This window comes from Quercus suber, unplaced genomic scaffold (assembly GCF_002906115.3).
Source record: "Quercus suber isolate HL8 unplaced genomic scaffold, Cork oak 2.0 scaffold_648, whole genome shotgun sequence".
In the NCBI taxonomy this organism is placed as follows: Eukaryota; Viridiplantae; Streptophyta; class Magnoliopsida; order Fagales; family Fagaceae; genus Quercus; species Quercus suber.
The window spans coordinates 385,962-396,835 of record NW_027070089.1 but is presented as its reverse complement, the minus strand read 5'-3'; the positions used below and the strand labels follow the sequence as shown (position 1 = coordinate 396,835).

General features: G+C 32.4%; 2 protein-coding genes across 2 annotated transcripts; one reads left to right on the top strand and one right to left on the bottom strand.

The window, feature by feature from the left end:
• Positions 1-2,892: 2,892 nt before the first annotated feature.
• Positions 2,893-4,384, top strand: LOC111998775 (adenylate isopentenyltransferase 3, chloroplastic). The gene is made up of 2 exons (XM_024030872.2): positions 2,893-3,043; positions 3,192-4,384. Exons 1-2 carry the CDS (start codon positions 2,970-2,972, stop codon positions 4,201-4,203), a joined length of 1,086 nt encoding a protein of 361 aa, XP_023886640.1. The 5' UTR covers positions 2,893-2,969; the 3' UTR covers positions 4,204-4,384.
• A 4,033-nt stretch (positions 4,385-8,417) lies between these two features.
• Positions 8,418-9,620, bottom strand: LOC111998766 (proline-rich receptor-like protein kinase PERK2). Its single transcript, XM_024030859.2, has one exon. The coding sequence runs from the start codon at positions 9,416-9,418 to the stop codon at positions 8,642-8,644; it is 777 nt and encodes a 258-aa protein (XP_023886627.1). The 5' UTR covers positions 9,419-9,620; the 3' UTR covers positions 8,418-8,641.
• Positions 9,621-10,874: the final 1,254 nt, after the last annotated feature.

Genomic DNA, 10,874 nt, shown 5'->3' with positions numbered 1-10,874 from the left:
ACTTAATTTGTTGTTAACATCATTACAAGTAGTCAAGAACACTTTGGTCCGATTAAGGTGCTTTTATTTATTTATTTGTATTTTGTATCATATAACTTTTTAACATTAACTTATGTTCAAAATTTAATACACTTTGGTATCTTGTAGCCTAATGATACTTTCCAAAGTGTGAACTTGTATCTTGTAATAATGGTCTAAAGGCCAATTGAATTTGTAAGGAATAAAGGGATAAAAGGGTGAAAGTGAACCTTTATCATTTGAAAAGAAAACAATTAAAAAGTGAATGAGAGAGAAAGAGAGATTCATTGTATAAGTATTTAGAGAGAGGAAGGATCTAGTCATCCACTACTCCATTAATTTTAGGATGAAACTCGTGTTGCATATATGAATTTAGGTTTTGCGTAAAATTGTGAAGACAATCCTCTTTGAATTTTGTCATAAGCATAATAGAAACTATATAATTTTTATTTTGCACTTGATTTACTTATATATATATATATATATATAGAAATTGATTTACTCTATTTTTTGTGGATTAATATGCCACTAAGTAACCAATAAGATCATAGCTTATGCTTGACTTATTGATGAAATCCTTATTTTGCCATTGAGTTACCTCATACCAAAAAAATTATAATTAAATAATTATAGAGCCACAACAATTTTCACAAAATATTTTATAATTGTTGAAATGGCAAGTTGTTAAATGTGAATAATAAAGTGATATTAATAATAAGTCCTAATAAGAACCAATAAAACCTTTCAACACAATTGTTCTTATAAAAAATTATTATGTTTATAGTATTACTCATTAGAAATATATTCACTCAACCAAGGGTAAATTTTATGGCAAGATAGGGATTTCATTATTATTTGCTATTTAATTATAAAACTCAAAAGGGGATTGTTATTTTTGTAAATTTTTTTGGTCATTTTCATTTTCTTATGCCTCACGGAGGATGGTGTAATTTAACCAAAAACTAGTTTCAACTTTCAACTATAATTAGATAGCTTTGCGAGATTAATAATGTAAATATATATTAATCCAGTTTCATTATTAATTAAATACATCAATTTAAAGAATGGGGAGAAATGACAGAGATGAGAATTTTTTTTTTTTTTTTAAATTAAAAGGAAGGGTGAAAAACAAGTAATTTTTTTACTATGTGACTTTCTTCTTATTCTTGTTTCTTAAATTTTTTTAATTAAAAGTTTTGATATTTTTGAATAATAAGTACAATTTGTGCTCTAACTAATCCTCGATCACCAAAAGTTTTACTATTATTATTATTATTATTATTATTATGATGCAGGGGAATTAAGATTTTTTTTTTTTTTTTTGGGTTTTCCAAAGAGTAGGAAAGAATGAATCTAGATAGTGCACCAACCCCCACAAGGAAGTCATTGGCCTGAATTAAGAAATGATTATGTTAGAATTAATGCCAAAACTTTACACTGAAAATTGAATATGTCAAACCAATTGGACAGTGGAACCGGATGTTTGTTAGAAATTAGAAAACAGTTTAGCTTACCCAGTAACTTTTCGATCGAATATTTCCTTTTGTTTTTAGTATAGGTAGTGGGTTTTAATCTTTACCGTTTATTTAATTAGTGGGTGATGTGGCAATTTCTTATTAAAACAAAATAAAATTCCAATTAAAAAAATACTGAAAGTAAACCAAACCCGTTAGAAAAAATAGGATAAAACACAAGAAATCCGGCATTAGTTAAAAGAATCTCAGAGAAAGTGCATCATATAATCTGTGAATTTGTAATGATGGATGAACCTTTTCCCTTATCCTTTTTTCTGGATAGGCATTAGTGCAAGCATGACAAGAAAAAGGAAAATGCTAGGAACATGAAAAGTCTCACAATTTTTATTACAACTCGTCACATGGTGAGTAATGAATAATGAAAGTCAAATAATAGGTTCATACTTTTACTACTCAAAATTCGTCACGTGAAAATTATGACAAAAATTGTGGGACTCTAGACTTCCCCTAACATTACTCCAAGAAAAATAATACCCTTTAAGGTGGTAATAAGAGCAATACTGTTCTTAATGGGATTTCACAGTTTTTTTTTTTTTTAAAAGCCTACTGGTCTATGTCACTATATTCGTACCATGAAATAGAAGTACTGTTTCCTCTCATCACAATAGCTCCTTTACAAAAATAAACATGTACTTAATAAAAAGGTAATATTTTAAAAAGTTATAAATAATTTTTTAAATTAGCAAACCATAAGCACAAACTATTGCATATATCAAATTCTATGTATTCACATCTTCATCACAAAGTACAAAAACTAATTAAGAAAGACATGTATATTGTTTAGTCCCTATGCCACTATTTAACACCTATCTAGTGCAATACCTTGCGTGGAAAGGCATATAAGCACTCAAGATGCCAACAAATGACACTGATGAAAGACAAAATTTTGAGGGCAAATAGGCTGCAAAGACAAAGAAACCATATTCTGAGCCAATTTGGTACTCTAGCCCATATACAAATATGTACAACCAATAAAGAAAGAACAACCTTAGCCCATATTGTTACTCGACGGTCTTAATGCAATTATTAAAGAATAAGAAGGATACCACATGACCCGTGAAATTATTAAGCTATACTAAAAAAAATAAATAAATAAAAAAGGGAAAATGAAAAACAAAAAAATAAAAAAGGGGGCAAGAAATTTTTTGAAGGGAATAGTATCGAAACTGCTTTTTCTTTTTTTCTTTTTTTATGAATAATTATAAAGACTACTTTTCCTCTTAGTGTTTGACTATTTTAATTGATGCTACAGGTAAAGTCGTAAAGACCTAATTGCCCGCCCAGTTGCCCTTAGCCTCCTCTATAAATTGAATTCCCCAAACTTCTTGATAATATGAATTTATATGATATAAATTTTTATCTAGCTGCTTCATGTTCATGACACTCTGATCAAATCTCTGATCGAAGTTAGCATTGATGAGCATTAATCATCTTCAAACATTTTTTCTATTCGTACTTCTTCAGATTGTCACATCTCATACACCAAGAAGGTGAGGTTTCTATAATTTAGATTCATACATCACAAATGCATGTTAATTTTCTTTGTTTCTAGTTTGATGTTTGGTAAAATTTAGAGGGCAAGCCTTGTTATTATATTTATATGTTCAATTTTGTTTATTTTGTTATTTCTTTCATTAGGTTCATCATGGCATTTTCCACATTCATGTGCCAACAAACACAACCATTTCTAGATTTTCCATCTAGTGGGCTGAAAATGGATCTCTTCAATCCTCAAAGACACAAAGAAAAGGTAGTGATTGTAATGGGAGCAACAGGAACTGGCAAGTCAAGACTCTCCATTGATCTTGCTAGTCGGTTTCCGGCCGAGATCATCAACTCTGATAAAATGCAAGTGTACAAGGGACTTGACATAGTCACCAACAAAGTCACTGTAGAAGAGCAACGTGGTGTGCCTCACCATTTGCTAGGGATAGTAAATCCTAATGCTGATTTCACGGTAACAGAGTTTTGTGACAAAGCGTCACATAAGATTGAGTCAATTGTAGGACAAGGCCGCCTTCCAATCATTGTTGGAGGCTCCAATTCTTACATTGAAGCCTTAATAGATGATGATGATTTTATATTTAGATCAAAGTATGAATGTTGCTTTCTTTGGGTGGATGTGTCAATGCCTTTGCTTCACTCATTTGTGTCAAAGCGAGTTGATCAAATGCTTGAAAAGGGCATGATAGATGAGGTAAGAAAAATGTTCAATCCCAATTTGGACTACTCAAGAGGGATTAGAAGGGCAATTGGGGTTCCGGAATTCGATCTATATTTTCGAAGTGAACAATTTTTAGGCAAAGAACAACGGGCAATGTTACTCCAAGAAGCAATATGTCACATTAAGGAAAATAATTGTAAATTAGCATGTCGCCAAAGGGAGAAAATTCATCGGCTTAGAAATATGAAAGGGTGGAATATGCATAGGCTTGACGCCACAGAAGTGTTTCGAAAGTATGGAAGAGAAGCAGATAAGGCATGGGAAGAGCTTGTAGCTGGACCAAGCGTTGAGATTGTTGGCCAATTTCTTTACAATTTGGCTACCAAGGTACCTACAAATGTCGCAGGCATTAAGATGAGGATTGTAGGAGCTGCCATTGCAACAGCAACTTATCAGAGGATGCAAAAGGTGGATACTTGCTTCTGACGATATAATTTATCGTGTGGCCAAGAGAAATAGAGAGAGAGACAACCGAGATCTACTTTTTGAACCAAATTTTGTATAGGTCACATTCTACCATTTTTTTTTTTTTTAATATAAACAAGATCACATTGTACTTGTGAATTGTGATTCCAACCATATACATCTTTTTTTTTTTTTTTTTAATTTAAGTTTAATATAGTTTATGTTGCCAAGAATTTTGTCACTAAATTTACATCTCCTTTTATTTATATATATATATATATATATATGAGAGAGAGAGAGAGAGAGAGAGAGAGAGAGAGAGAGAGAGAGAGAGAGAGAGAGAGAGGATTGGGTTGAAGTTACACCAAGTGTAATTTCAAGCAATGTTATATCACTCAATATTTTTTAATTGGATGCGAATTTTGACAAATTCACCGTTAAATTACATTATCTTTGTATATTCTCCATACTTGAAAATTTTCAAAGTGATCAAAAAATTAATAGTTATGTCATCAATCAATTATTTAAATTCAAGTTTTTGTAATTTAAAATAATGCATAAAAGATGAGTTTATAGATCGAATGGTAAATAACATCCAATTGACATGAAAATTGGTATGCGTATTAAGAACATATAAAATATGTAATTCAATGGTAGGATTTTCAAAGTTTTTCCAATGTAACTTTAACCCAACTCATATATATATATATATATTAAAAGCCAAAATTCAAAGAAAATCCAATTAGATTTCAATTAAAGTAACGTCATAAACTCTTAACAATATTCTCTCATTATGCTTAAGTAACATATACTCATCATTTATTTACTTAATTTAGGAAAACTTACTGGGATAATGAAGATGCCATTAAGCCAAAAGATCATTTGTATATGTGTGTAAAGTATTTTTTTTATAAACTTGAATCACGGCCCTTGTCCTTTCTCTCATTTCACAAAAACTAGTATTTATAAAATGACCATTATACTAAATGTATACGGTAATGGCAAAAGAGTCATTGATAGTACATATATGTATGTACAAAAGGCAAAAAACCTAAAAACCGAACTATATAACTTCTAACAAAATAATCACAGGATCACAGCCTAATAATCCAAGAAAATCTCATTAAAACACTTATAACTTGATCCCATCAAACACAAGCTAATCAAATTCGACAAAATGTAATCAATTGTAAAGGAAAAAGTAATGCCTAACTTTCTTAAGGATAAATTACTTTTGTTTTGTACTCTAATTTTCCTTAATGATAGACATTCAAAGAAAAATCTGTATGTAATAATTAGGAGTGTAGATTTTATTTTCTTGCAAAGGAACTTATCCACAATAGAAAGAAAAAAATGTTAATGCTCCCTAATAGTGGCCGTACAGTCAGAAAGCAACTTTGAAATGTAAATCAATCCATGGTGGCGGCGAATATACACCGCACGCACGCGCATCTTCCGTACACAGTGCGCTGACTTAATTTTGCAATTCTATCGTTATTACAACTTGTCTGCTGGCCTCAAAACTTTTACTTTTTAATTTTTTTTGGTCCTTTATTTTTCAATTTTTATTTTTATTTTTTAAAATTAATAAAATTATTTTTTTTAAAAATTTTTTTTTTTTTTTTTGGCTGGTGTATTAGTGCCAGTGTGTAATGATTAAAGTTAAAAATGTTATTGCAATAAATCGATCTTTTTATAGAGTCGCATAACATTTAACTAAAGTGATATTATTAGTTTTGATTACTTCCTAATGTGTGAAGCCCCTGATAATGGTTTAAGTTTTCTTTTAAATAAGTTTATTACGAGGATACTTGAATTTGAAAGTAATTATTTTTCACTCGAAAGATTCTAGCATAGTCAAAAAGGGGTATCATGAATCCAATCTTTTTCTCTTTGCAAAAAGAAAAAGAAACATAGATTTGGTTGAAAATTCTATATTGATTAAAAAATTGTTGTGTTAGTCAAATTAATGTGAAATTAATGATGGTCCAACTCACGATAATTAATTGACTTGTTAATGGTTAATTTGAAAGCATGAAAACAAAAAATATTTTAAATTCTCATGTAAGGTTTAGAAAGACAATATTTTCAAAAGAAAAGCCGTAAGATAAATGTGGTTTTGAAACTCTTTCCCTATAATATTATAACTTATGTTTCTACAAAGAGATCACTTTATATATATGCAGATGATCAAACTTGAGTCTATGATGTCTATTCCACAGTAATGATTCTTTATCATCTAGTTTGATTCCATATTTCTTATTAGACAACAACAAGAAATCACTTATATTAACCTAAAATTTCTTGAATGTTGGAGTTAAAGTTTAGTGGATCTTAAAAATTCTTTTCTTAACTTTCATCTTGTTTTGTTAATCGATAATAAGAAAGGAACTCTTCAACATAACTGGTTTCTTCATATGATATGGCCACACCACTATGCTAAAATGACATAGAATCTATTCTAGAATGTAAGTTAAAAAGGAAAATAAGAGTAGGAATATGGACAGTTTGTTCTAGAAAATCAATGCTATTTTTCAAGACGAATGATTCCAATCACAATCATAGAATATATCCCAAACATAAATGGCCCAAGGAAATGCTCATGGATCCACAAGATAAAAAGCAAAACTGATTTCTTGACCTTGATCAGCCTAAAATTTGAAAGGCTTCAAATTATAAGTCACTTAAAGATTGATTTAAGGCTTTTAGACAAATATTTGTCTTTGATGTGCAGCCATTATTTTTTAAAACCCCAATTGTTCAATGGGAGATTAAAGAAGAAACATGTCCACTACCTAATCAAAAATAAATTTGTCTCAGGCTTTTGGGGCCCTATACCTAATTAAATTTGTAAAACTTTACATAAACTTTTTTGTTTGCTATGAAATTGTTATTATTATCTTTAAACTAGCAGAAAAGAAAGTTGTTAATCAAAAATAGCAGAAAAGAAAGTTTTGGGTGAGTGGAATGCATATGATGCGACTTGACACAGATTACTTCTTCTTCTTTTTTTCTTTTTTCTGTTTTGAGACCCGATTACTTCTTAGTTCTTATAAACAACTTGTAAGCCAATTATTCTTTTTGTATGTAAAAGCAGATGTAGAATAATCCAAAACGACATTGGTCACTTTCTTTAATTTGGAACATAACCATTTGGAACCTACTTGAATTGACTCACAAACAAATTGATGATAAAAGCATTGTATTGAATGGGGCAAAGAATAACAATCAAGTGGCGCCTCACTCTTGAAAGTAGTACTATTATCTTTGGAATTAGCTGTCCAGATAAGAAAACTTTAGTTTTGTCCACTATGAATGATGCGATCCTATAAAAGTTGGCACAAAATTCCCATGACCGTGAAAGTAAGGAAAAAAAATACAAAAAATAAAAACATTTCTTTTTGTTTTTTGGGCTGAAAAATCATTACCTGATAAAGAAAAAGAATGCTAATGCTGAAACCGTGCTACACAATTTTGAATTGTGATTATCTAACTGGTTGATTCCAATCTCCAACCAGGCAACCACTTGAGCGTTTTCATAGATGCTTGGCGTAAAACATTTTCCCAAATTTTAAAATTTACATTTATAATTTAGTTCAATTTTGCAACAAGTATATAGGTGTCTCCAAAGTTGAAGATATCAAATCTTTGTATTGAGAAATTGATAGCGTTGTTGAAGATCTTTTATTTTGCTTATAGTTCTTTTGTTTACATTACTAAATTGTCAAAATGTAAACTCCTTCGCCAAATAATATTGCTACTTGGGCCATTTGTAACTCAACTCAAGGGTCTATCTCCATCTCAACTATTCTTGTTTGGGTTTTTTCCGAGCAAGTCTGACATGGTTAAACTTAAATCCCTTTATGGTGGTGAAATTTTATTCTTTGCCTTCTTTGAGTTTGATACATACATATTCAGCAAAAATGTCAAAAAAAATTTTTACTCCCATATGATCACTCTAAGTTTGTTCACTTCTTATAATTGTTATTACTTGGCCCCGAGCTTAAAATTTTTAGTTTTGCCACTGCAGTGTTGCATCCCAAATGTCCAACTAGCTATATGCCCATGCTTATCTATGAGAAGACCTGAGCTATCAAACTCAGGCCTCTTCTCATCTGTGTTTTTTACAAGCAGATATCAAAGCTCAAACATCATTTATATTTCTATTCTCTATGCATGAAAACTGCATTTTCCTCTTATATAAAGATGGATAAGAATATGAACATTTTGGTACATTCCCATGCCAACTTCTTTTAATTTATTATGAATTATGAAATTGGTACAGACAGAAACAGCTAGTAAATAACAAACTAGCATTCAGTAACAAGACCAGGTAGTATTAGCAGATGACCATAATTTAAACCAACAAAACCAAACATAATTAGATCAAACATTAATATAATTACTTCCTCATTGCTATAAGCACTGCCTTGCATCATAACGTAAATGTATGTGATAATCAATGAGCTCTTCTTATTGTCCCCGCACAAGTATAAGTAATCCTGCAACCTTCACCAGCACCAATATCAAGGGTGACTTCATGCACAGGCCTCAGGAGGAAGCTTGCATAGGGAGGCAAATGATATAGAATATGACAAACACATTGGCTGTCCACCTGTTGCACCCACCGGCAACAATTCTCTTCTTGAGGTGACATGCCAGGGTTGACAGGAGGAGTTGGGCCAACAGGCGGGGTTGGGCCTACAGGAGGAGTTGGGCCGACAGGCGGGGTTGGGCCTACAGGAGGAGTTGGGCCGACAGGCGGGGTTGGGCTGACAGGCGGGGTTGGGCCCACGGAGGGAGCGAAGATGCCATACCCAGGGCTCTCCCTATGCTCGTGCCTATGTCTATGTCCATGTCCATGCCCATGCCTACTCCTGTGATGGTTCTCATCACCATCATCTCCTCCATCATCATCATCAGCATCTTCATTAGGAGACCATGGTGTGTACGGTGGAGTATTAGGTGGGGAGGGTGGAAGATTAGGAGATGGTACAACAGGAGAAACTGGTGTTGGAGGAGGAACTGGGGAGAAGGGTGGAAGTTGAGAACATGCATAGCTTGCCAGTTGAAATTGTGATGCACAGAGTGGAGGGAGACTTGGATAATATGGAGTTAGCATTGGAATCGGAATTGGCACTGGCGGAGGTGGAAATATCCCCTGGCATTCTGACTTGGGCACAAGCAAAATGAATGCTGCAAAGAGTGTTATTGTAACAATGTTGAGTTTCTCCATGTTAGTAGTCCCTATCTGTTTCAACTGCAACAAAAACAGGGAAGAGAATGGTTTTAGGTGAATGGTGATTCAGACTGGCCTTGCTTCGATTTATATACTTGTACATTCAAGGGCTGCTCGTTTCAAAAAATTAGCTCTTTCTAGTGGGACGACACTAAAATATGGGATTGCCAAGAGAATGTAGCTTATTTTCTGGTAGATGTATGGAAGAGTTTAGGTTCTAAAGAACTGAGAATGCCTCATTCATTTTATGTGATAATTTTGTTAGGTGATGTACACGCTCTTTTAATAAGTATTTCACTAACAACCTTCTTCATACCATAAGAATATTGTAATTTTCTTCATTCCTTGAAAGAAGGGAGAAAAAATAAAAAGACATAATTTATGTTGGACAAAACTTATATACGATACCTTAGGTACTGTTTCTTAGGTTCCCCTCTTAATATTTAACCATGTGGCTACTTAATTAAAAAATACACTTTCATCCCATAAGAAAAAATCCACATGGCATAATCTTAAAAGGAGAATCTAAGGAACAACACCTAAGTATTGTACCTAAGTCTTGTTCATTCATGTTTTATTGGTTTGTTATATTGCCCAATCAATCACCATATGATTCGCACTGCAATGATCACACACTTAATTGCTAGAAACATGTGCAATCAAAACTTAATGCAATAATAATCTATATATAAATATTTTTTTTTACTTTCACACCCCACAATGATTTATCATATATCAATCCTTGCCTTTTAATAACCAGAAAAAAATCTACAGAAACCATTAATATTTTGGGAAGGGAAGAACGTTGACATCAAATCTCTTCATAATTAAATTTAGTAGCATGTGAACTGTATACACATACACTAGTACAGGACTACAGGCAGATAAGAGCTCCTTAGAATGATCCTAGACTCCTAGTTGAGCCCTGTTGTGCAGAATCTTTCAAGTAAATTAAGTGGCTATGGTTACATTAAAAAATGGATCTTACTTAGTCAAACGAAAACCGCGTATTCAGTAAATCATTTTCTACCCAAGATGATCCTAATTTGATTTTATATATAAGCTCATGAAGGAAGATGAGATCAAATTACAATTACAACTAGCACAACAAAGAGAAGAGTGTAAAGAAACTGAATGTGAAAAACAGCATTCTGAAAACCACCAGATTCTGTATAATGTGGTGGAGAGTAGCCGTGTTAGTTTTTGGCATTACCCATGGTGTGGGTCTACTCCTTTGAAGGAACTCTTTTCTACTATGTATGCTTGCTCTTTATCTAAAGAAGAATGGGTCTCTGACTTGGTTGTAACTACTTCAAAAGGAGGTAAGAGCTAGAATTTGCTGTTCCGTCATGGTCCTCAGGATTGGCAGGCAGCTACGGTCTATTCCTTTTTTGAGTTTATTTATTCCTCTATGCCAAGGGGTGAGGGGAATGATCAGCTGGTTTGGAGATTG